Source organism: Chiloscyllium plagiosum, unplaced genomic scaffold (assembly GCF_037043375.1).
Source record: "Chiloscyllium plagiosum isolate Xiang-an unplaced genomic scaffold, Cpla_swu_hap1 HiC_scaffold_25, whole genome shotgun sequence".
Classification (NCBI taxonomy): domain Eukaryota; kingdom Metazoa; phylum Chordata; class Chondrichthyes; order Orectolobiformes; family Hemiscylliidae; genus Chiloscyllium; species Chiloscyllium plagiosum.
This window is the reverse complement of record NW_028270163.1, coordinates 48,309,205-48,336,992: the sequence shown is the minus strand read 5'-3', so window position 1 is coordinate 48,336,992 and position 27,788 is coordinate 48,309,205. Positions and strand designations below refer to the sequence as shown.

The following is a 27,788-nucleotide window of genomic DNA, read 5'->3' as shown; positions in this document are numbered from 1 at the left end:
CCATAGCACAAATATAATTCAGCGAAAGAGTTTTGGTTCTCATGTGCAGTCCAGTCCAGACCCTCCAGTCCAGAAAAAACAATCTGCCACTTTTGATTTATATGAGGAAGGCTTGCAGTCAAAGACTTCACTGTAGCAGCCGGGAACTCAAACATTTAACTCCAGCAGCCAGCAGAAATCTTCTCACTAATTAAAAGCAAAACTAAAAGCCTTCCAATGTCTGTTAGAGCCCTGACCCTGCCCAGATTCTTTTGTCTCATTAAACATTAACGCAGAAGAACTCCAAACTGTTTACCAACTGCCTGTCTGAAGGAGACACCATTTCAGTACCATTGTGATAAAACCCCTCTGCAAGAAATAGCACAGAACACATCTCTTATAGGCACAGTACGATCACACAAGAGATAATTCTAACCAACACAGCCTGACCAGACCAACCCTGCCTGCTGGACCCACCTCAGCTCACAGAGACAAAAGGAAAACGTCAAACAGGGCCAACAAAAAATTCAAGTTACTGAGGTAGGACTAACAAAAAACTATGCAATCCACCACCACCAAAGGATAGAGCCATTTAAAATTTTCTTTGCAAACTTGAGAGAGGCAACTATCAAGGAACATGGATAGGTATACAGTCACAAAAGCCTTGATTAAAGCAAGTTAACCCAGAAAATGCAACAAATCACTTTAACAGTTGGAAAGAAAGTTTAAGTGAATAACAGGTAACTGTAGAACTGATATCAAGAATTTCATCCTTTCAAAATGGTAACTCATACATAGAATGGGCTGCAGGAAACAAAAGCACATTCTACCATTTCACAGCTGCAAGCTGGGAGGGGGAGACTGGAGGTTCATTGTCAACCACTGAGCTGAGAGAGTTTTTAGACACATATCTTCATTGGGATCCTCTCAAAGGGTATGCATGAGAATGTGATTAAAGAAAATATATTGTACAGCAGCATTTTAGATCATAATAATCTATTTCAAATTCAACACTAAGCCTGTACATCATTAAATCTACTTGAACAAAGGTCATATCTATTGAGAGTTGGCTCTGTAACCAATAAATGACCAAATCTGAGCATCAGGTAGCTACTCTATAAGTTACCATTTGTTAGTGTGTTCTTCAGCGTTGACTCAAGTCCACTTTCCCTGTGTGCTAAACAGAAAAGCATTCTTTACTCTCACACATAACCTCTCATGACTATGATCTTTAACCATCCTCTGCAGATCTGCAGGGTTTTTAACCAAAACTATCTGCACTCATTAAGTATACATCTTAGTTGTAACTATTATCTTTGCCATTCTTATTTGGCTAATATTTATATTGTTTTCAGGCAATCCATCATTTAACTTAAAAATCTCTTGTAAGAAAGATACCAAATGTTTCTAAACTTTGTGACTTGTTATATCAACATATGAACAAGCAAAAATATTTTTGTACAAAAATAGCAATAAACCTTGAGAGGTGCCCATCAGTTAAGAACTCAAGATTGGCAGCATTGGAAGTACCAAGTAGACTCTTCTCCAGGATGCCTAATGTCGTAAGAAGTATTTTGTAACATGCATTATGTATTATTGCTTGATCATTTCTCGCAAGCTATCAATAGCTTCTTTCCACATTTGTGCTAATTATAATTAGCCTTTAAACATCTGATGAATTTTTCAGGTGCTTTAAAACTACTTAACAATTATATTGTTGGGACATTTATTGTTATTTACAATCATGCTAAATATGGAATTAGAATAGATGATAATTGATTTTGGAATGCATGACAACTCTGCAAACCCAGTTTGAAACGTTAAAGCCAAATCTACATCGGAGGTGGTAAAAGGGTTCTTGGCAAAGGGACTTGTATTATGGAGAGCATTTTTCTCAACACAAATTATTAATAGCTAAGGGGAGAAATGCTTGGAATGATGTGCAACTAAAATGTACATTAGCAAGGTCACGTGCTCCAGACATTATTTAAAACTTGGTCCAACGCATATAAAAGAACTTCTAGAGACCAGAGCGATTGCCCAGCCATCAAAGCAACCAAATATGGCATCAAACAGTATTCATAAAACTTAAATCAATAGGAATAAGGGGGAAATACTCTGCTGATTGGAGTCATTAGCCCTAAATACTTGTTTCAGGAATTTCTCATAGCGCTCTCCTCGGACTAAACATCTTCAGCAGCATGATCAATAACCTCCCCTCTTGCAGCAAGATCTGGAAAGCAGCCAGATCTGGACTGATAAGAGACAAGTACCAGACAATGGCCCTGTCCAATAAGAAATAACCTAGCTATCTCCACTTAAAAGTTAAATGGCATTAATATTGCTGATAGTCCAACATCAATCCCCTGGGAGTGACCACTGACCTGAAACTTATCTGGACTCGTTATATAAATACTGTGGCTCTCTGAGCAGGTCAGAGGGTCTGAACTCTGCACAAGTAACTCATCTCCTAACTCTCCAAAAGCCTGTCCCCTATCTACAAGTTACAGGTCAGGAATGCAATGGAATCCTCTCTACGTATCTGGATGAGCTCCAACAAACTTAAGCAGCTCGACGGCATTCAGGACAAAGCAGTCGACTTGATTAGCACTCCATACACCAACTTAAACATTCACTTCCTCCAGCACCAGCACACAGTGGCAGTAATATGTACCATCAAAAGATGCAAAGCAGTAATGTGCCAACCTTCCTTTGACAATAGCAGCCAAATCTGTGATCGTTACCTTGAATTATTATGGTATCAGATATATGAGAACATATATACAACAGATATATATACAGATTCTCCTTCAAGCCACACACCAACCTGACGTGGAACTATATTGTCACTCCTCAATATCACTGGGTCAAAATTCCTCCCTAATTGTATTGACTATGGCAGTTCAAAAAGGTAGCTCACCACTTTCTTCTCAAGGACAACTGGGGATGAGCAACAAATGTTAGACTTGACAGCAAAATATGAAAAATATTTGCACATTACATTGCTCACGATTAACTGAATTTAGACATGACTTGAAATGAAGAAACATGGACAGTCTTGTATTTTTAAGATGTTCTTCAGGTCAGTTTTATGCTGTTCAACCTTTGAGGCAAAACTGACCATGTTCACCACCTGGAGTTCTTGGTAGGCTTTTGGTAGGTAGATAGGTTACAGCTAAAACCAATCTGCCCCCTGCAGATTCTGCCTTAATTAGGATAGGATAGAATGTTCAAAGTTTGTGAGAAAATTTGTAGCTCGGGTGCTCGTTGTGGTTCTGTTCGCCGAGCTGGGAGTTTGTGTTGTAGACGTTTCGTCCCCTGTCTAGGTGACATCCTCAGTGCTTGGGAGCCTCCTGTGAAGCACTTCTGTGATCTTTCCTCCGGCATTTGTAGTGGTTTGAATCTGCCGCTTCCAGTTGTCAGTTCCAGCTGTCTGCTGCAGTGGTCGGTATATTGGGTCCAGGTCGATGTGCTTAGTGATTGAATCTGTGGATGAGTGCCATGCCTCTAGGAATTCCCTGGTTGTTCTCTGTTTGGCTTGTCCTATTATAATAGTGTTGTCCCAGTCGAATTCATGTTGCTTGTCATTTGCGTGTGTGGCTAATAAGGATAGCTGGTCGTGTTGTTTTGTGGCTATTTGGTGTTCATGGATGGGGATCGTTAGCTGTCTTCCAGTTTGTCCTATGTAGTGTTTTGTGCAGTCCTTGCATGGGATTTTGTACACAACATTGGTTTTGCTCATGCTGGGTATTGGGTCCTTCGTTCTGGTGAGTTGTTGTTTGAGAGTAGCTGTTGGTTTGTGTGCTGTTAGGAGTCCTAGTGGTCGCAGTAGTCTGGAAATTTGGAAATGCTCTTGATGTATGGTAGTGTGGCTAGTCCTTTGGGTTGCGGCATGTCTTCATTCCGTTGTCTTTCCCTTAGGCATCTGTTGATGAAATTGCGCGGGTATCCGGTTTTGGCGAATACATTGTATAGGTGTTGTTCTTCCTCTCTTTGCAGTTCTGGTATACTGCAGTGAGTTGTGGCCCTTTTGAATAGTGTCTTGATGCAACTTCTTTTGTGTGTGTTGGAGTTGTTGCTTTCGTAGTTTAGGACTTGGTCTGTGTGTGTGGCTTTCCTGTATACCTTTGTGGTGAATTCTCCGTTCTGTGTTCTCTGTACCATCACTTCTAGGAATGGGAGTTGGTTGTCCTTTTCTTCCTCTCTAGTGAATCTGATTCCTGTGAGTGTGGCGTTGATGATCCGGTGTGTGTTCTCTATTTCTGTGTTTTTAATGATTACAAAGGTGTCATCCACATATCTGACCCAGAGTTTGGGTAGAATTTGCAGTAAGACTGTTTGTTCTAATCTTTGCATTACCGCTTTTGCTATGAGTCCAGAGATGGGTGAGCCCATGGGTGTGCCGTTGATTTGTTCATATATTTGGTTGTTGAATGTGAAGTGCGTTGTGAGGCACAGGTCCAGTAGTTTGAGTATGCAGTCTTTGTTGATAGGTTCAATGTCCTGTTGTCTGTTCTGTATGTTCAGCAGGTTGGCTATTGTTTCACTGGCTAGCATTTTGTCAATAGAGGTGAACAGTGCTGTTACATTGAATGAGACCATGGTTTCTTCTTGTCTATATGTATATTCCTGATGATGTCCAAGAATTCCTGTGTTGACTGTATAGAGTGTCTGGATCCGCTGGTCAGGTGTTTCAGTTTCTGCTGTAGTTCTTTCGCCAGTTTGTGTGATGGTGTCCCTGGTAGTGATACTATGGGTCTGAGTGGGATGTCTGGTTTGTGCACTTTAGGTAGCCCATAGAATCTGGGGGTGTTGTTGCTTTCAGGTTTCATTCTTTGTAGGTCAGACCTAGTTATCTGTCCGTTTTTTTGTAGGTTCCTCAGTGTGTTGTTTATCCTATTGGTAAGCTGTGGGGTGGGGTCAAACTCCCTCTTTTGGTAGGATACCCGCACAATTTCATCAACAGATGCCTAAGGGAAAGACAACAGAATGAAGACATGCCACAACCCAAAGGACTAGCCACACTACCATACATCAGGAGCATTTCCGAACTGACAGCCAGACTACTGCGACCACTAGGACTCATAACAGCACACAGACCAACAGCCACTCTCAGACAACAACTCACCAGAACGAAGGACCCAATACCCAGCATGAGCAAAACCAATGTTGTGTACAAAATCCCATGCAAGGACTGCACAAAACACTACATAGGACAAACTGGAAGACAGCTAACGATCCCCATCCATGAACACCAAATAGCCACAAAACAACACGACCAGCTATCCTTATTAGCCACACACGCAAATGACAAGCAACATGAATTCGACTGGGACAACACTATTATAATAGGACAAGCCAAACAGAGAACAACCAGGGAATTCCTAGAGGCATGGCACTCATCCACAGATTCAATCAATAAGCACATCGACCTGGACCCAATATACCGACCACGGCAACGGACAGCTGGAAATGACAACCGGAAGTGGCAGATTCAAACCATTACAAATGCCGGAGGAAAGATCACAGAAGCGCTTCACAGGAGGCTCCCAAGCACTGAGGATGTCACCTAGACAGGGGACAAAATGTCTGCAATACAAATTCCCAGCTAGGATAGAATATCACAGATGATTGAGTTTTGGTCAAGTTGCTGGCTTGGGATCCCTCTCTGCTTTTTATATGCGCATGCTTTTAAAGAAGGGTGCACCATTTACTAACAAGATCCAGGTGATTTCAAAACTCGTGTGAAGCCTTCAGAGTGTCCTTTAACACACCCTTCGATCACCGTGACAGTGCACCCAGATTAAGCTCTCCACAGGAAAGGCACTTTGGTACACCAGGGTCAGGCATTCTGGCTGCCCCAACTCCGTTGCGACTGCTGCAATATTGGATAGATTCTTGGCATATCAACATGGGTGAGAATGTCAGTGTCATTAGACTCTTCAATCCAGGTTTTTTAAAAAAATGATTCATCTGCCATGGTGGAGTCAAACCTGAGTTCCCAGAACATTACCCGAGAACTTGAATTAACAGACCTAATATCACTAGGTCCTCGGCTTCCCAAGTCCCATATGCATAGAGCAGTGCGGAATAGACTATTGTTTGCCAAGTCTCAGTTTGGTAAGCTTCCTACTCTCCTTCATTCCTTCTGATCTTTGAAATGTGCTGAAGGTTACACTTGTTTTGATTATTCTTGAATAGTCTTATTGTCAATACAGCTATCTCAAGGGAGTCTGCTGCCAAGTTAAGTGAAATTACCCAGTTCTGACATGGATTGAAACATCGAGATGGTGCTTTCCTGGAGCAAGCTGGTACATTATTTCACTTTACTTTATAATAATGACACAGTTTTAATATGCATGAGAAAACAAGCCCAGCTCCATGTATGCCTATGGAGACTCTGGTCTTTGCCTGGAGTTGGCTGTGATTGTGCAGTTTCCAGTTCATTTGGGTGGCAACATGACTACCATCCAAGACACGTGTGAGCAAGCCGTCCATCGTGGAACTATTGAGCCACTGTATAATTCTCTCAGGGCATTCAAATTTCTTCATCACCTTCCAAAGGCTCTCATGGCTGACTGAGTCAAATGCCTTGGTCAGGTCAATAAATATGTCGAGATCCATGTTCTGTTCTTGGCATTTCTCCTACAGCTATCCAATGGCAAACACCTTCAGATCAGCAATCATTAGCCAGATGATGCATGCACCTTTTCCACAAAGCCAACATGGTTTGCCATAGCTTAGAGGGAACAAAAAATGTATCTGCTGGAAAATGGTTTTCTAAAATGCAATGCTTCTGTGCACATGCATATCATGAATAATCATGCTCAATAAAGATGATAGTTTTCATAAGGTGTCCCATTATTTGCATTGCCACATCTCTTACTTAGAATGGATTAAAATATACTGCAGCACTTTGTTTTTTCCATCCTTGCTAGATGCTGAGATGAAACGTGTAGGCAGCAGGTCAGCAGCATCTAGCAAGCTCGCTGTCTCACAGTTGCTTTTTTTTTGTACTCACTGCCATCCTCCACACAGCTACCAAAGCTGCAGCTTTGGATACGTTCAAAAGCATTCCATGAATGACTAATTTGTTTGCAGTATTTTCTCACGAACATTTAATTCATAATTTTATCAATCTTCAAAGAAAATTATTGAAATTCTAAAAATGCTATTATTTGCTTTTTGATTTGAACTGCAGGTTAAAACACAATCCAGGTAAGGCTGGTTTTGGTCAAAATGAGACATGATACCAGAGGAATGATGTGTGTTCAGATGTCCGGTCATTCTCACACTTCACATTGCAGGTCAGATACAGAGCAAAGCATCTGCTCTGCTCAAACATACACCTCAACTCTTGGTGAAGAAAAACATTCCACATTGGCCAAGATATAAACAGTGCAAAATAAATGCAAGTTCTTCCATTAATCTGGGTTGGCTTTGAACCTAAGAGATGACTGAGTATTCTGGTAACCCAGTCTGCCACCCAGAGCTTTTCTCCTTCTGACACCCTAAAGGTAATATTTTCTGAAGCAATGTATTACGAAGAAATTAAAAGCATGAAAATATTTGTCCAATATGTGAGCTATCTGCATTTAACTTTATAAATCTGGATCTTATCAATGTTGCTTAGACAGTTCCATACCAGATATTTTCTTGTACAGAGATGAATATAATTAGAAATCTCTGAGAGATAACTGTTCTGGTGTCTGAGAAACAGGGCACACTGGCAATTTCGATTGAGCAAGACACCTCTGAGATTATAGAGTCAAAGAGCTGTACGGCATGGAAGCAGACTCTTCCGCTCAACTTGTCCATGCTGACTAGATACCCTAAATTAATTTAGTTCCACTTGCCAGCATTTGACACAAATCCCTCTAAACCCTTCCTATTCATACCATCCAGACACCTTTGCACTTGAACCAGCCTCCACCACTTCCTCTGGCAGCTCATTCCATACACACACCACCCTGTGTGTGAAAAAGTTGCAACTCATGGCCCCTTTTAAATCTTTCCCCTCTCACCATAAACCTATGCCATCTCGTTTGGGAACCCCCCCCACCCCAGGGGAAAGACCTTGTCTATTTATCTGATCCATGCTCCTCATGATTTTATGAGCTGCAATAAGGTCACCCCTCAGCCTCTGACACTCCAGGGAAAACAGCCTAAGCCTATTCAGCCTCTCCTTACAGCATCCCTCCCTGGCAATATTCTTGTAAATCTTTCCTGAGCACGTTCAAGTTTCACAAAATCTTTCCTATGGCAGGGAGACCAGAATTGAATGCATTGAGAGAGTGTATAAGGAACATTGGGGGAATATGAATAGCTGATGTCAAGCTTCACTTTAGACCAAAAAACGAAAGGTGAAGAAACAATGAGGATTACAGAGAGGAGGAATAGTACCAAGCCCAAATGCTCGTGATTAGCAGGAGCAGGAGAGGACACTTTGACATTACTACTATCAGAGTGTTAGCAAGATGGCACGAGACTCAGCAAATGAGTGAATTGGGAATTGAGAGACAGCAACAGCCAAAGTAAGAACAAAGGGAAAACTGACAAGGAAGATTGCAATGGACAGAAGGCAGTAAATGTGGAGTTGCAAGTTAATCAGTTTGGAATATTTTCCCTTGTATCATATCCCACAGTGCAGATGAGGACAGGATAAACCCCTCAGGCATGAGAACAATGATTAAGTCTGAGGTGAAGTTGGGCTTTTCAATTATTTGAAATATGAGTTGAAAGTAACTGCATGACTTTTATAAACTATTTCCTGCATTCACCTAGCCCTACAAAATTTAAGGATCAAATTAAATTTGCACTTCCTTCTTACATATGGACTATATTAATGCTTCACAGTAGATTAAAAGATTTTCGATGATTTTATATACAGAGCAGATTCTAACACTAATTCCCAAAGATCCCAAGCTGGTGATAAAAACAATCTCAAGATTTATCACTGTCCTGTATTCATATTTTAATGGATGTAGCTTTTTGCAAATGTACACAACATGCATACTATAATTCAACCTTGACGTTTTAGCCAACGAATTAGAATTCCAAATTAAGTTTGCTGGGTTTGCTAGATATAAAATGGAAGAGAGGGTGGGCTGATGGAAAGGTGAAATACTTGTTAATCAGAAATAAAAGTTTTTTGTCTTCACATGAAATGAAGAGTATTCAATAATGGCTTCAAAGCAATGTGTCATTTTCATGAGAATTCTATGAATTCTTCAAGGGACTATTCCTTCTTTCACAATTGATTGGCACAAGTTTTTAAAGGCAAGAGTCATTCCAATGCAAGCATTTCCATGCTTAGTAGTTTTGTTCAACACCTCAGGTCTGTGGTCAGTTACATTCTCCATGTAAGCAGCTCATCCTGAAATACAGCACACTGTAAACCTCAGAAAAACCAGTTTCATGCTCATTGTCCAAAAACAATCTCTGCATTCTGTAAAAAAAGTTATAAATGATTCATTGAGCTGCGTTCAGTTCTCAGATAACCATTTCTTTTGTCCATAAATAGAATGTAATTTATTATAGAACGTAGAACACTACAGCACAGAACAGGCCCTTCAGCCCACGATGTTGTGCCAACCATTGATCCTATGCATGTCCAGCAGTCTCTTAAATGTCCCCAATGACCTTGCTTCCACAACTGCTGCTGGCAACGCATTCCATGCTCTCACAACTCTCTGTGGAAAGAACCCGCCTCTGACATCCCCTCTATACTTGCCTCCAACCATCTTAAAATTATGACCCCTCGCGATAGCCATTTCTGCCCTGGGAAATAGTCTCTGGCTATCGACACTACCTATGCCTCTCATTATCTTGTATTATGAAATAGCATACTGGAAGACTAACGCTGTGGTGTATTAATGTCATGTCAATCACATTGTTATGGTATCAGGTGTTAAATAAATAATTATTAAACACATTTCATTCCAAAAAATGGTCTCATGGTGCAGTAGCAGCGTCCTGACATCTTGGCCAGAAGGTCTGGGTTTAAGTCACTCTGCCACAGAGATGCACCATCACACATTCAAACAAGTTGATTAAAAAAAAATGAATAAGTTAAAAGAGGACAGGTGGGCAGGGGAGACAGGAGATTTGCAAGACTTGCATTAGAGAGAATAAAGTTGCTGTCAAGGAAAAGCTGTGTCTTAATTCCCTATTCACTACTTGGCTGTGGTCCATTTAACATGCTGGACAAGCCAAATAACCTCTAATAAGCAAGAAACTGGAATTAGGCTAAATTTGCAGAGAATGAAATTGTAGTTTTCACACTGCATGAAAGCTTAAGGAAACTTTCAGTCTATTTACACAAGAAAAGTAATATAAAGAGACAAAGAACAAACAACTGAGTTTCAAATTGGTCACGTTTTCACAGACGCTTCTTTACTGCTTAGTGCCCACGGCACAGTTTCCATTCCAGCAGAGAGAGAAGCCATCAGTGTTTCAGTATTGCCCAGGAACTTCAGATGGAGGTCAAAATGCTGCCCGTCACAACTGTGGATCTCAGTGCTCAAGTAGGTTATCGAGGGCTACCTTGGAAAATTGGCAAACTGACTGTGAAGCACAAACCTACAACTCTCTTTTATAATCCCACTATTGCCACTCCACCAATGCCACATCAGCTGTCTCTCAACTGCTAACACATATGTGAAAAGAACAGCATTTGAAGCTGGGCCCTGCCCTGAGGTGCACTAGGGTGTTCTGTTAGGCTATCTAGAGTCTCCTTACAATGAAAATCAGCAGCCTTGCTACCAGCCACCCTTCAGCCATTGGAGAAGTACTAGCCCAGGGAAAAAGGTAACAGTAAGAAATGCATTACTCAAGGATGAAAGTTTGTTTAAGAGAAAGGATAGAGGATACTTACCAACTTTTCACAATTTTAGTGATATATGGTGAGGATTTAAATATTCTTTGGAAAATTCAAAAGGACATGTCAAGCCATATTACTATCTATTCCAGTAATACGAAATGCATGCTCTATGGATTAGTTAAAAATGAAAATTATCAGCAGCTATTTTCAATATTATAATTCAAGTGAATAACCTCAAGAAAAGGATGTTCAAAGGCAAAAGTTTTTCCCCCACTTTAATGATTCATTGGCCACAGAATTTCAACTACATCTACATAAGCAAAGAAGGGTAGACAAGTAAAACTTGCCACAAGTATTGCTTCCCACAGCTCTGAATTTTGAAAATCACATTGATATTCTCAGTATCTCCAAAGACAGTCTATTTTCAAAGAAATGGTAGAGATTTCTAGAGCTCCTGGTATAAGTGTACGCATTTGACTTTGTTATCTTGTATAGACTACACCATTTCATCGATTATTCTCTAGTTCAGAGGTCAGGAACAGCTACATTCAAATCTCACCCAATACAATTATTAATGTATTTGCAGAAACCGTTAAAATTAAGGCTATTTTTCATGTTGAGACTCTCATTCTTACATGAGACATCATGCATTGGCCATGAATTTCTGATCATGCTGTCATTGTGGGAGTTTTGGGAATGGTATTAGATTACTACATTATTGAAATACTGCTACTGTGCTGAATATAGATCTCACAATAATAAAATACTGGCAGGAAGGGTAGTTTAAACTTCAAATGATCACTCTTAATTGTTTCTACTATGACAACTGTGTCAACTAAATACAGCAGAATTACTGTCAGCTCAGACTGGTAATATTCAGCTCGAGTGAGGATTATGCGTAGGATTGAAAGTTAACACTGGAGGCCGTGGACAGCAGTGAAAAGGGGGTGGGAGTGGGGTGTAAATGAGCATGTAGGCTCAAGATCAATACTGAAGGGTTCACTTTTAAAAGCCAATTGTTGCTCAGAAGAAGTTTCACTAATCTGCTAAGTGAGTTCATTATTTTCTGATAGTCAGGAAGCTAGGTTAACTGAGTGATCCAAGGAGCTTTGATTACAACTGGCACTCCATACCAGATTGCTGTGGAAGGCGGCAGTATACTGATTCAGTCCTTGCCTTTCTTCACCAAGTAATTGGTATTTCTGCATCATCAGAGTTTGAAAAATTACTCACGTGAAAGACAACTATCAAACAAAAATGATGGGGATGTGTTAATTTTTACATCCATGAGTCAATGCTCTGGTACAAGTCAATTTGGGGCAGTGACAGTCAACTGCTACAAAAGACTCAGACATTTTACAGGAATGACTGATGCCACTTAATGTAATAATGATGTGAACTATCAATATTTGAGTATTCGAGCCACTGTCCTCTGTAAAAGCCAGAACAATAATCCATACCTTATTTCTTCCCTCCTACTTTGGATATAACCTTTTGCTTCAGGTAGGGTCATAACTATGTTCTTGCCACAAAATTCATTATTAAATAAGAGTATTATTAAATAATGGAAAACTAACGAACAGCCAAAGTGTGGATATTCAGCTTTAAAAACAGCAATATGCTTCAATGCATCCGTCTCTTGTAAGTCAGAAACAGCTAACCTCACTGTGTCATGAGCTTAAATTTGTTCCTGGAAGTGAAGGAATTTATTATGTATTAATATCTCAAACTTATACAGATACAAAATAATGCATCAAATTTTACATCCACCTAAACCAAAGCTAAAGACAACAGGGCCTTTATTTGACATCTTACCTGAGAAGCACTGTAGCATTTGGGAAATGTTGTTCGAAAATGAAAGTCTTATGTCCCCAAGCCCTGTTTGAAGTTCAAACCCAGTGTAACTCACTGGATCATAAGTGAGGTTGCTACCAAAGGAACTAAGCTGATGCTTGGATGTTGATTGAGGCACTTTTACAGTCACAGTATTCAAATGCTCGATATTTAGGAATGCTATTACTTTTCATCATACCTTGTAAGCTGTGTTGTTGAGCACCTTCATAGCAAGGTCTGAGACTTCTGGGAAAGGATCTGCTGCCAAATGAAGCAAAACACGCCAAATTTGGGTGTAGACGCTGTTGAATGATACACCTTTAAAATAAATGTTTTGGCTCGTTAGTGGAAATTCACATTGTTAAAGTCAAACTGGTCACATTTAGCAACTTTCACCTCTTGCGCCTCCTGGACTGTTACTTTTGCAGTGGTTTGATGCCTAATACTTAAATTTTTTAAACTCAAATAGCAATTAAATTTATTCTCAAAGATATTACATTTTTCATCAATATCTCCAGAAATGCAACATTTATTAAACATTGGCCTACATTCTGGTGATGTTGGCAAACTTTGCAGAAAATACCCCAATGAAGTACAGTAATTCATGCACCATAATGCTACAAAGACATTCAAATACTTTTATTTCTGGAACTCATTAGTTGAATGCTCAAAGCCAATTCTCTCCCATCCCACTAATAAAATAGATTTTGACCCAATATATCATTCATGGCATTAACAGTATATTATTATTGTGATGCTGGAGGTTATTCATAAATAATTCAGCAGGTAAACACTTGATAATGAAGCTACAATAATACTTGTGAAGAATTTAGCAACTAACAGCAGAGTAGAATAGTTAAGATTAAAATTACACATCAATAAACAAATGCTTAGCAACTGGCATTAAATGTCTTCTGAAAATTAGTTTGCCACTTCTTCAAAGTTAAAATAACCAAACATAACGAGAGACAGCACAGGAAAGTAAAATAGAAACAGAAACAGAAACAGCTCGAGAAACTCAGCAGGTTTGGTAGCATCCAGGTACAGTTTCAGGTCCAGTACTCTTCTGTTCTTAGAAGAGTCAGTGGACCCAATATATTAACCCTGCTTTCTCTGTTTTTGTTCTGGATTTACAACAACCACAGTTCTTTGATTTTGACCAGATGGTGAGATTTGGTGCAGCATATTGCTTAGCTTTTCACTGCCTCGGGGATATGTTAAACAATATAGCAGCATTTGCACAGCAAATCACTGTGTTATGTGCAATAACTTCTGGATTAAAGCACATGGGATTGAAGCAGCACTAAGAGTATAGGTACAATATTGGCGAAGAAACAGAAAGCAGTGTGCTTTGTTGAATGGCTACTTTCAGAATGGAAGGAAATAAAGAGTACTTTCCCTCAAGCTACTATATAAGGATCATAGCTCATTTTAATATACAGGATTAATAATGTGGACTTTGATAGAGGGGGCACAATTCCAAAGTCATAAACGTAAGGACGACGGTAACAGGTTTCAGAATTGCATGAAGAGATTGGTGAAATGTGTAAGCATATGGTGGATGGAATTTAATGCAGAGAAATGTAAAATGATGCATTTTGGGACATAAGAAGGAAGCTAACACAAGCTAAAAAATGCAAGATTTGGGAGTGAATACATACACACATCTTTGAAGATAGAAGGATAAGTTGACTAAACTTTTAAAAATGCTTTTGAACCATCACTTGAAGAGTCTGATGGACTCAATGTTAACTCTGTATCTCTCTCTCTACAGGTGTTGCCAGGTCTGATAGGTTTCTTCATCCTTTTATGTTAGTTACGGGATTTAAGATAATTGGTTAAGAAAAACACTAGAAGCAAAATAATGTTTCAAGCAAAATGCAAGATATGATGGCTTTCAAAAGGGCATTAGGTATTAATTAATAAAAACAAAATCATGCAAGGGAAAAAGAGCTAATGCAAAAAACCTCTGCAAGCAGAGCAAGACAAATGACTGCACTTTATGTTTGATAATTTAGAATTCTACGTCACACCAAAATCACTGGAATTTTTAAAAGATAAAATCAACGCAGCATAATCACAAGTGAAGACAAAGCCAGATTCTATTAAAAAATATATTCAAAATATTTTCATTGTTCAGATACTTCATTTACAAAATAATAGTGCAACAGTGAATGCTCGTGCACAAGGGAAAAGGCAATGTATTATGGAGACAGCAAGGTGAGAGTTTACACAATCAAAAGAGCAGGTTAAATCATCGATCAAATTTGTTCTGTCTTTTCCAGGGAAATCAAACAAACTTAAGTTAGTTAATCAACATCAGAGTTCAGCGGGGAGATGGACAACTCTCTTGAAATAAATGTAAATAACAATGCACAGTCTTGTTGAATGGCATCACCGTCAGATTTTGTGTGTAATGGGAATTCAGAGATTTTGCAGCTAATCCAAAAGTAGATCTGGTGAGTGAGCTGGTTGGGAAAGTAAGTGATTATTATTTGAGTGGGTGTGTTCTAGACCCCAGGTCCTACAGAGTGGGGCCTCCCTCCCACCCTCCTCCTCTAACCTAACTTTAAAGTCCACAGACTTGCCCCAAAAAAGAGAGTCCAGGGAAGTTCCTGTTGAGAGAAGAGAGAGTCTTTAGCTCAGGAGTTTTCGACAAGGAGGTTGAGTGAAGTGATTACGCCACAGTTGAAGAGGGTGAAGACATGACTGCCCAGCTAGTTCACTGTGCTACGTGCATGATGTGGGAGGTCAACGACTCTGATGTATCTGGCTCGCATATCTGTGGAAAGTGTGTGCATGTTCAGCTACTGACAGAGCATATCGCAGCACTGAAGAAAGAACTCGAGGACCTTAGGCTCATCCGAGAGAACGAGATCTTTCTGGACAGGACTTTCAGGGAGGTTATTACACCGACCATACCAGAAGAGAGAAGACGATGAGGAAGGCAGAGAGGAGACAGGTGCAAGAGACCGTGGGGGAAGTACCTGACAGGAACAAGTTGAATCTTTTGGAAACAGTAGAGACAGATGACACTGCCAGTCCGCGAGGCAGTCAGGTCTGTCAATCAAAAGTTGGCGTGGAGGCAGAGCCGAGGAGTCAGATATCGCACAGAGTTGTGGTGATAGGGGACTCCATAGTGAGAGGAACTGAATGGGGTTCCTGTGGCAACAGGCGGGATTTAAGGATGGTGTGCTGTCTTCCTGGTGCCAGGATTAAGGACATTGCAGACAGAGAGCAGGAAATCCTCAAGGGCGAAGATGTGGTGGTACATGTCAGCACAAATGATGTCGGGAAGAAGAGGAGGAACATACTACAGTGGGACTTTGGAGAACTAGGAAGGTGGCTGAAAAGCAGGACGTCCAGAGTGGTTATCTCCGGTTTGCTTCCAGTTCCTCGGGCTGGAGAGGCCAGGAACAGGGAGATAATGGACTTGAATGTGTGGCTGGGGAAACTGGTGCAGGAAGCAAGGATTTAAATTCTTGGATCACTGGGGTATGTTTTGTAGTAAGCATAAATTATACAAAAGAGACTGTTTGCACTTTAATAGGTTGGGGATCAGCATTCTGGCAGGCAGGTTTGCTACTGCAACACAGCTGCATTTAAACTAAATAGCAGAGGGGAAGGGGACAAACTGGAAGTTTAAGGAGGAAATTGAAGGGAAAGTTAGAACAAGGGAAGTCAAGAAAGACAATGGTATCAATGAAGTAGAAAACTCAAAAAGGGATCATGCTGTCAGGTTGAGTGAAATAGGGGTTGATAGGAAGGGTGAGGGCAGTAACAAATTAAAATTACTATATATGAATGCACCAAGTATTAGAAATAAGATGGATGAACTTGAGGCTCTTTTGGAAATTGGCAGCTACGATATTGTGGGGATAACTGAGACGTGGGCAGACACTTCAAGTGGACAGGACCTGGGAAATGAATATTCAAGGCTATACATGCTATCATAAGGACAGACTGACGGGCAGAGGGGGTGGGGTGGCCCTGTTGGTAAGGGACGATATTCTAGGTCGTGGGGAGACCTAGAATCAGGGGATGCAGAGTCAGTATGCATAGAGCTGAGAAATTCTAAGGGTAGAAAGACCCTCTTGGGTGTTACCTGCAGGCCCCCAAACAGTAGTACGGATGTAGGGTGTAAGTTGAATAAGGAGCTGAAATTGGTCTGTTGCAAAGATGTTGCTACAGTTGTTATTGGGGATTTCAACATGCAGGTAGACTGGGAGAATCAGGATGGTATTGAACCTCAAGAAAGAGACTTTGTGGAGTGCCTCCGAGATGGATTCTTAGAACAGCTGGTGTTGCAGCCTACCAGGGAGAAGGCAATTCTGGATCTGGTATTGTGCAACGAACCAGAATTGATCAGGGACCTCGAAGTGAAGGAGCCATTAGGAAGTAGTGACCATAATACAATAAGCTTCAATCTGCAATTTGAAAGGGAGAGGGTACAATTGGTAGTGACAATATTTCAGTTGAATAAAGGGAACTATGGAGCTATGAGGGAGGAGCTGGCCAAAGTCCAATGGTGCAATACCTTAGCAGGGATGACAGTGGAGGAACAATGGCGGATATTTCTGGGTATAATGCAGAAGATGCAGGATCAGTTCATTCCAAAAAAGATTGATCCTATGAGGAGGCAGTGGTGGCCGTGGCTGACGAGGGAAGTTAAGAAACATATAAAGTCAAAAGAGAAAAAGTATAACATAGCAAAGATGAGTGGGAAAACGGAGGACTGGGAAGCTTTTAAATAACAACAGAGGATTACTAAGAAGGAAATACGCAGAGAAAAAATGAGGTACGAAGGTAAACTGGCCAAAAATATAAAGGAGGATAGTAAAAGCTTTTTTAGGTACGTGAAAGGGAAAAAAATGGTTAAGACTAAAATTGGGCCCTTGAAGACAGAAACAGGGGAATATATTACGGGGAACAAAGAAATGGCAGAAGAGTTGAATTGGTACTTCAGATCTGTGTTCACTGGGGAAGACACAAGCAACCTCCCTGAGGTAACAGTGGCTGAAGGACCTGAACTGAAGGGAATTTATATTTACCAGGATTTGGTGTTGGAGAGACTGTTAGGTCTGAAGGTTGATAAGTCTCCGGGGCCTGATGGTCTACATTCCAGGGTACTGAAGGAGGTGGCTCTAGAAATCGTGGATGCGTTGGTGATTATTTTCCAGAGTTCGATAGATTTGGGATCAGTTCCTGCGGATTGGAGGGTGGCTAATGTTGTACCACTTTTTAAAGAAAGGAGCAAGAGAGAAAGCAGGAAATTATAGACCAGTTAGTCTGACCTCAGTGGTGGGAAAGATGCTGGAGTCTATTATAAAGGATGAAATTACGACACATCTGGATAGCAGGAGCAGGATAGGTCAGAGTCAGCATGGATTTATGAAGGGAAATCATGCTTGACTAATCTTTTGGAATTTTTTGAGGATGTAACTCTGAAGATGGACAAGGGAGATCCAGTGGATGTAGTGTGCCTGGAAAGTCCCACATAGGAGGTTAGTGAGCAAAATTAGGGCGCATGGTATTGGGGGCAAAGTACTGACTTGGATTGAAAATTGGTTGGCTGACAGGAAACAAAGAGTAGTGGTAAACGGCTCCCTTTCGGAATGGCACGCGGTGACCAGTGGGGTACCGCAGTGATCAGTGCTGGGACCGCAGCTTTTTACAATATATATTAATGATATAGAAGATGGTATTAATAGTAACATTAGCAAATTTGCTGATGATACAAAGCTGGGTGGCAGGGTGAAATGTGAGGAGGATGTTAGGAGATTACAGGGTGACCTGGATAGGTTTGGTGAGTGGACAGATGTATGGCAGATGCAGTTTAAAGTGGATAAATGTATGGTTATCCACTTTGGTGGCAAGAACAGGAAGGCAGATTACTACCTAAATGGAATCAATTTATGTTAAGGGGCAGTACAGAGAGATCTGGGTGTTCTTGTACACCAGTCAATGAAGGCAAGCATGCAGGTACAGCAGGTAGTGAAGAAGGCTAATAGCATGCCGTCCTTCATAACAAGAGGTATTGAGTATAGAGGCAAAGAGGTTCTTCTACAGCTGTACAGGGCCCTGGTGAGACCGCACCTGGAATATTGTGTGACTGTCTCACAAAGCATAAATTATATTTTCTTCAGAAAAGGCAAGACTTTGAGAAAAACTTAAATGTGCACATAACTGCACATGTTGAAAATAAAGAAAAATTATGAGTATTGGTTAGTTATAATTTACAACTGCAGATACAAAATAAAAGTATTTGAAACTTTTGGATATCTTTAAAACAGACTAATGTGTGATTCTTCATAAACTGGTCACTGCATTCATCTTTATTGATCAGCTGCAAAGTTTCCACCTTTTATGTGTTTACTAATATCACATATTAGCAAAAGCTTAAGATAGTATGCAAATTGCCGACAAATGACATATTGCGCCAGACCATTGAGTGAAATGTGTTTCAAACTTTGAGTACAAGGTGACCTTTCTTTTGATGAAATGATAACTTGAGAAGCAATTAAAAGTTTGTGTACTGGCTGAGATTGTTCCTTCTAAATCAAGAAACTGAATGAAGTTTATGAGCCAAAGTCTGCTTCAAGTATAATTTAGAACAATTACTCTGGTCCATGAACCACAAGTGAGAGGAAACCCATGTCTCTCTCATTTAAACACTATGTTAGCTCATGTACCTGAGCAGTTAGGAAAATAAGCTTCAATACAAGTAAACAAGGAAGAGGAAGAAGGCTGATGCAAAGTGGAAGACAGATGGTCGAAGGACACAGAGGGTGGGAGACCACTGGGGATGTAAGGAGAGAGAGCTGGCAGGGTGGAAGGGAGAATGGTGGGGCGGGGTGGGAGAGAGGTTGGGGAGGCCAGTCAGTTTGCTTCATTGGCTGTTTTGCGATGCAGAATGATGTCATCAGAGTGAGTTCAATTCCTGCACTGGCTGAAGTGACCATGAAGAAATCTCCGTCTCAATGTCGTCCCTTGCCCAAGGTATAGTGACCCTCAGGTTAAACCACCACCAATCATCTCTCTGCAATGACAGTGCAGATCTATGGTCTGGTAGGATTATGGCAACTTTACTTTTATTTACAATGACCAGAATTACACTCAACTTGTCAAAAGCGATAGGTGGATTGACGATGCTAAGTTGCCCATTGTGTTTAGGGATGGGCAGGCTAGGTGGATTATCCATTGGATCCACAAGGTTACAGGGATAGGGTAGGGCTGGATGGGGATGTTCTGGCTGGGATGCTCTCCAGAGGGTTGGCATGCATTTGATGGGCTGAATGACCTCTTTCCACACTGTAGGGATTGTATAATTCTATGATAGTTCAAAAACTTAATAGCAATCAGCCAAAAATAAAATCACGCTTCATGTATGAAACTTAATAAATTAATCAGCCGAGTCTACACTGAACATCAATAAATATTCCCCTTCTGGAATTGGTTGGATAATTATGTGGAGTAAAATCACATCTTATTTTTCCCACCTCAAACAAGGAACAGGGGCTAAATGTTGTTTTGAATGAGTTTTACTGATGCTGCAGAGGTTAGAGTTGTACTTAATATTTGCATAACGTTCCTTAGCGTGGTCTGAAATGACTGAACATTAGCTTTAATGTTTTACATGGAGAAACACAGCATCTTAATGTTATTGTGAATCAATTGTGCAGTCACCAAATGGTCAGAGTTCTAATTCTTGAAAACAGATTCGAAAGGTCTCCATACCATTAACATGCACTGCAATATATTTTAATCAAACACATCCTGGGGTTTGCCAGTAACCCAAAACTGACCTGGAAGAGCCATATTAGTCCTGCGGTTACGAGAGCAGATCAGAGACTAGCAATTCTGTGGCGAGTAACCTGCCTCCTGATTCCCAAGTCTGTCCATCATGTGCAAACCACAAGCCATGAGTACGATGAAATACTCCCCAATTGCCTGGGTGCATTCAGCTCCAACAACGCTCAAGATGCTTGACACCATTCAGCACAAAGCAGCCCATTTGGCTGTCACCCCAGCTACTACTTTAAACATGTCACCTCTCCATTCCCGATGCGGTGTATAGAAGGCTTCTTAATAATACTTTCCAAATACAAGACCTTTACCACCCAGGACAAGGACAGGAGATGTAAGGGAACAACATTACCTACAAGGTTCTTTTAGTACTATATCACCATTTCTTCAATGTCATCTTCCTAACAGCACTGCAGCTGTACCTACACCCCATCAACTCAAGATGGTAGTTTGCCCCACTAACTGCTCAAGGATAATTAGGGAGGGACACTAAATATTGTCCCAGTCAGCGATGCCCACATTCCATGTGTGAAGAGAAATCTTGCATAGACATAATCCAAAGATGCTTCATTGGAGGACAAAGTTATCAGAGGAGATGAGAGCTTGCTCAAAAAAGCTGGATTTTAAGTAATGCCTTAAAAGACAGAGGTATCCTGGGAGTGCATTCTAGAGCTTGGGGCCCAGGCAATAGAAAGCAAACAAAGTTGGGAATGTATGGAGGCCAGAATTAGAATAACGCTGATATCTTGAAGGGTTGTGAGGCCAGAGGAACGTGCAAGGCCAAAGCGGTTTTGATAACAAGGATGAGAATTCCTGTTGTCTGACCAAGAGCCAAAAGTCAGCACATACTGGAGTCCATAAGAGAAGCAGACTTGGTGCACATTAAAACACAGGTGACAGGGTTTTGGTTAATTATGTTTATGAAAGGTAGAATGAGCGAGATATGCCATGAGTGCACAGAATAGCTAAATCTAGAGGCAAGGAAGGAATGCATGAAGCTCAGTAGTAGATCAGCTGAGACAGAGATGAAATCAAGCAATGTTAGGAAGGTGAAATGTTAATATTGGCAGGAATATGAAATGGGACAATCTTCTGGGGGTGAAATATTGCGAACAAACTCACTTAATCTCAGGTGCAAGGCCCTTACAGGTACAATTTCGAATGCAATCTCATGTCAATTTAGGACAAATATTTTTCTTGGTTTTCTCCTCGGGCTTGTGTACCTATAGTGGTAAAACTCCAATGCTGCTGGGCCAGGATTGATAAAAGTTGATTGAGATCTTGCCTCATTGCATCTGACTTTCTATTCGAGGTCACTGTTGAGTCATTTGAAGAACACAATGGACCATATCTGCCTTTGTGGCTTTTGACAAAGCCTAATCTGCAGTATACACTCATTTTGGCATATCACAAGATGCCGGGGAAATCAATAGCAGTACACAACCATTATCACCACAGTGCCACAGAAATCAATTAGGAGAGCGTAGTGGACACAGGAACTGAAATATCAACCATCTGTCAGTCATATATGTGTATGCATATTTCATAGATACACGTGCAACATACCAACTTTCTTCAGTCAGAGGGAAAAGCAATTAGATTCATCATTGTGTTGAGCAGGGAAAAGCAGCTTTCTGCCCTGCATATGAATATTTAGCAAAATATTTCATTTATTTGAAGACTGGCTTGTTGAATCTGAAAGATTGTCAGAGTCATGAATTATGTAGTTTTTTTTTAAGAAAGATCGTTCCCAAGGAACAGCAACTGAATATTTAGGACACTTACATAACATATAAATGAAATGTTTCTGCCCATCGTAATATGTTTATACATTATATGCCCAAGAGACATTTGAGTCTTCACAATGCTATGGCCTTATAAACTTCACATTCTTGTGTCAGAGAATGTAGGTTTTCACAGAATCTTGCATCTCGAACAAAGCACAAAGTTTCATCTGATGTTCCACACTTGATTTACAATTCTAAGGGTACAATACATGGATTTGCAATGATATCCAAATGTAATGGTTCTGCTCTGAAACATTTAAATTGATACTCAGTGAATCCAACTCACTCTTATGGTGACTCAATAATGGACTAGTAATCCAGAGGGCCAGGCTTAGGAAATGTTGACTCAGATCTCGTCACAGTAGCTTGTGGGATTTAAGTTCAATTAATCCAATCTGGAATTGAAAACTTGTCTCCGTGATGGCGACTACACATCCATCATCAATTGTGACAAGGTCTTATCTGGTTTGTTAATGCCAATAGGGAATGAAATCTGCAGTCCTTACTTGCTCTGGTCTACTTGTGACTCCAGACCCTCAGCAAAGTGGTTCACTTCAAATTGCACTCAAATACCTAGCAAGACACTTGGTTCTAGGGCAATTAGAGTTGCACAATATATGCTAACCTTGGCAGCAACAGCCTCATCTCATAGAAAGAATTAAAGCAAAGTACGGACTATTTAAGCTGTGTTTAGTATTGTCCAGGCCAATATCCATAGCTATGTCTATTTCATTAGAAGTCAATAGACATCATGATCAGGAAACCTCCTCCATTTCTACCATCTTCACCAGCCCTTGCAGAAATGAGCCTACTCAGCTCTGATAAGAGGATCAAACCTGAGACTTTGCCAATCAGCATTTGGAATTTTAAGTCTATGACTGTCAAAGGTTACATCAAATCAGAAATTCAATAGGATAATAAGCTAAGAGACAGAATTAAAACTCATTGTTGATGTGAACTATCCCCTCCTTGTAATTCAGAGTTGCACTTGCAATTTTAGCACAGCAAGACATGAGCGCTATGCAATTACATATCATTCCATAATAATCAGAACTAATGCTTGAATTGGTATTTTCTGCACATTAAATATATTTTGCAAAATATACAAATTAGTCCAATTAAACTTAATTTCAAGTATAGTAGTATTAACATACATTTAAGCATAATGGTTTTCAATACCTTTGCTAAACCTTATTATACTGCACATGGCAGTTATATACATTCAATTACAATTATTTACTAGCATTTCTAAGCAAATTAGAATTCAATGTCCTCTCCAAACCATACACCATCCAGACTTAGAACTGTATCGCTGTTCCTATACGAGATCAAAACCTACTTTTCCCTTCCTGATAGCACTGTACGTACCAACATCTCACCTACTATTGTACTCCAAGAAAGCACAACCATCATCTCTTTAACAGGAATTAAAGATAGGCAACAAAGACTGGGCAAGCCAGTAATGCTGTTAAATTGTTAGAATTGTACAGAATTCCAAAACAGGTTGGTGTTTCACATAAATGAAGTACTGGAGAAAGTTAGAAAGTCTAATGGCATCAACGGAGAGAAGCACACTTAATATTGCAAGTTGATGCCAATTCAAAATGATTAAGCCTTCACTCTCGAACAATGCCTCCAGATCTGGGGAGTATTTCTAACTTTGGATTTGTTGTAGGTACTGGTTGTCCCATTCAGGTCCAAATTGCAATGGTCTCAATGTAGTTGCGGAGGAAGGAGATGTGGCTGTGGTCGAGAGTCTGCATTAGGACATGGCTGAAGAGCTTCAGGGCCGAGGAGATGACCTGGAGGGTGCAGTGAGAAAGAAACTCACTGAGATCCTTGTAGAGGGAGGAGGAGAACTTCTACAAGATAGGCATCCTTGGAAAGGTTTCGCAGTAAGGTTATAATCAACTAGGAGAAAGTGAGGACTGCAAGTGCTGGAGATCAGAGTCAAAGAGTGTGGTGCTGGAAAAGTACAGCCAGTCAGGGAGCATCCTGATGAAGGGCTTATGCTCGAAACGCTGATTCTCCTGCTCCTTGGATACTGCCTGATCTGCTGTGCTTTTCCAGCACCACACTTTTCTGAGTATTCCCAGCACTTTGCTAGTTTTTCAGACTTCCAACATCAGCAATATTTGCTTTTGTTAGTTTTCTTAGCCCATTTGAGGACAAGGTATGAAGAATTGAATAGCACAATAAATTCATGCAGAAGCAACTGAATTCGAAATTTTGTTTTGAGACAGAAGTCTACAGTCATGGATGTCTCCTGACCCCTTTTTAGAAGGCAACTGAGTTGCAGTTTGGATGCCTAGAAGGTTAGAATGAAACAAGTCTTTCATCCTACATAATCAACTACATCATTGCTCAAATCTATAAATCCTGTATTCTTTGAATAAGGTGATACTTTCAAGTTTCTTTATGAAGCAACATAAAAGTGCTCAGTTCTGATCAAATCCTAACATCAAATAAAGGATACTTCTTACACTTGCTTCTTGATTAGCATGCAATACCAGTGAAAATGCATTGTTGGCTTCTTTGCAGATTTTGACAGCAAACTTTAATGAGTTGACTGTCCATATAAAAGATAGAAATGAAACAATGGAGTTGAAACCAAGGTTGTGACTATTGATGGACATTTTCTAGAGACAAAGTCAGGGCAACAACGAAGGCTGTTTGTGTCAATATATTCCTCTTTCTGAAGGCATTCGCTTTTGCTGTGGTCTGTTGCCTATTACATGCCAAAATCACCAGACATTCATTGTGAACTTTGCCTGTTGCATGCCATTGTGAATGGTGGAGGGTAGGGGAGAAGAGAGAGAAAGAGAAAGGAAGGTGTGGGGAGAGAAAGGGGGAGAGAGAGTGAGTGAGAAGGATTTCACCACGATAGACACCGAAAGACACAGGAGCAGAATTAGGCTATTTAGTCCATCAAATCTGCCCCACAATGAAATTAAATTACGACTAATCTCAAAATCCTCAAGTCCACTTTCCTGCATTTCTAACATAAATCTCCATTCACTTAATGATTAAAAAGATATCTATCTCAGTGCTGATTATATTTAGATGCCCAAGTTTCACAGTCATCTGCGGTAAAGAATTCCAGATTCCCGACCCTCAATGAAATTCTTCACCTGTTGGCGATTTTTGAGAAGATTTGAAGCTCAGTATGATGATAAGTATTGATGATAAGTATGTAAGTTAGCTGGCTGAGGTTGAAGGTTTGTTTTCAGAAGTTCTATCACCATATTAGATAATATAATGAGTAAGAGTCTCCAGTTTTTTTTCCAAGGGAAGTTAGATATGATCTAAATTGATATGTTTTTTGATGGAGTTCTGGTTAGAATGCCATACTTCTTCGAACTCCATCAATAAACACCAATTTAGATCCTATCTACATTCACCTGATAAAAAGAGAACCAGAAATGACATCACCCACCTTAAGAAACCAAGACCTATAAAGAGAGAGGCGGGACATACCACCAGCGCTTCACCAGAGACTCTCCGTTACCTAGTATGGTGAATAAACACCTGAAAACAAACCTTCAAGTCAGCAAACTTACATACTTATTCTTCATCCGTCTTAAATTTTTACATTTTAAAAGTAACCATTCCTTGGACTTTGGCATCATGGCTGGGACAGCATTTATTGCCCAACCCAAATTGCCCAGGCAATCACATTGCTGTGGGTGTGGAGTCATATGTATGCCAGAACAGATAGGAATGGCAAACTTCCTCCCCTAAAGAACATTAGTGAGACAGATGTGTTTTTCTAGACAATTGATAATGGTTTCATGGTCATCATTACACTTGCAATTGCAGTTTGGGTCAACACCACTCCTTACTTTGAAATTATGCCCGCTGGTCCTAGATTTTCCTACAAAGGGAAAACAACCTTTCTGCATCTAATCCAATTCCCCTAAGAGTCTTGCATTTTTCAATAAGGTAATCTCTCAGTCCACAAAACATCATGAGTACAGACGCATCCTAAACAAACTCTTCTCGAAGAACGTATCTGGGAACAATCTAGCAAACCTTGTATCACTAATGTCTTGTAGAGTTTTAGCAAATCCTCCTTATTTTTATATTCCACCCCCCTTTGAAATAAGAACCAACATTCTATTTGCTTTCCCTATTACCTGCTTAACTTGGAACTCAGCCTTTTGCAACTTATGAACAAGGATTCACAAATCCCTCTCCTCTTTACTTTTCTGCAGTCTTTCGCCATTTAAATAAATACTCAGCTCCTCTATTTGTGTATAACCTAATATTTTCCCATATTATCTTCCATCTGCCAAGTTTCTGCCCACTCGCTTAATCTGTCTATATTTCTCGGCAGACTTTGAGTCATCCTCAGCACTTGCGTTCTCACCTATTTTTTGTGTCAACGTATAAACTTGGTTCTCATCAGAGTCATTAATATTGTTAAATATTTATGATTCCAGCATTGATCCCTGTGGCACTCCACTAGTTACGGTGTGACAACCTGAAAATGACCCCGCCCCTTCACCCCCAGCTTTGTCTTCCATTTGTTAGCTGATTCTCTACCCAGCTGAAAGTGTGTTGCTGGAAAGGCGCAGCAGGTCAGGCAGCATCCAAGGAGCAGGAGAATCGACGTTTTGGGCATGAGCCCTTCTTCAGGAATCTCTACCCATGCTAATGTACTATTTCCAACATCACAGGCTCTTATCTTATTAAATAGCCTAAGGTGTGTTAAATTGTCAAATGCTTCATGGGTATCCAAATACATTACATCCACTACTCTACCATTTATCTGTTCAACTTGTTACTGCCTCTTTACCCTTCATGATATTGCTTGATCATAATACATATTTCAAAATATTATGCTATTATATCTATAATGACTCAAACAATTTCCCATTCACAGATATTAAGCAAATTGACCCTCAGTAACCTGATTTTACTTCTCCCCTTCCCTTTTTTAATGAAGGTGTTAAACTTTCAGTTTTCCAATTCTCTGCGCCTTTTCCAGAATGTAAGGATTTCTGGAAGGTGACTACAGCTGCACATATTACCCCTGGAGCTACTTCTTTCAACATCCTTGGATGCATTCCATTATGTCCAGAGGACTTACTGGTCTTTGGCCCCATTAGTTTCTCCAGAGTCCCTTTTTTTTCCTTAACAGTTATTGTACTTATTTCCTCTTCTCCTTTTGTCCCTTGATTATTTAGTACTTGTGGGATGTTATGTGGTCTTCTAATGTGCAGACTGGTATTTTTTCAACTGCCCTGCCATTTCTTGGTTACCCATTACTTTTTCAAGCCTTGTTTTCCAAGAGGTTGAAGTTTACTTTGATCTCTCTTTTCATTTTACATACTTGAAGCAGTTCTTACTGTCTATTTGACACAACTTGAAAGCTCTTTTTTTTGGTCATCTTTTGTTGATATTTTTAACATGCGCAATCTTCTGGTTTCCCACGAACTTTTGACAATTTATATACTTTACTTTCAATTTGACACTTCAATTCCCTGGTTAACCGTGGTTGCCTTATCACCATGCTAGAATCCTTCTTTCTCACTTGGATATATGTTTGTTGTGAATCA

General features: G+C 40.2%; 1 protein-coding gene across 1 annotated transcript in view; it reads right to left on the bottom strand.

The window, feature by feature from the left end:
- Window positions 1-27,788, bottom strand: part of rptor (regulatory associated protein of MTOR, complex 1) — a 397,195-nt gene that overhangs the window by 112,342 nt on the left and 257,065 nt on the right. The window contains exon 21 of the mRNA XM_088000708.1: window positions 12,834-12,952. Coding sequence (XP_087856834.1) covers window positions 12,834-12,952 — 119 coding nt within the window. The remainder of the gene's footprint in view (window positions 1-12,833; window positions 12,953-27,788) is intronic.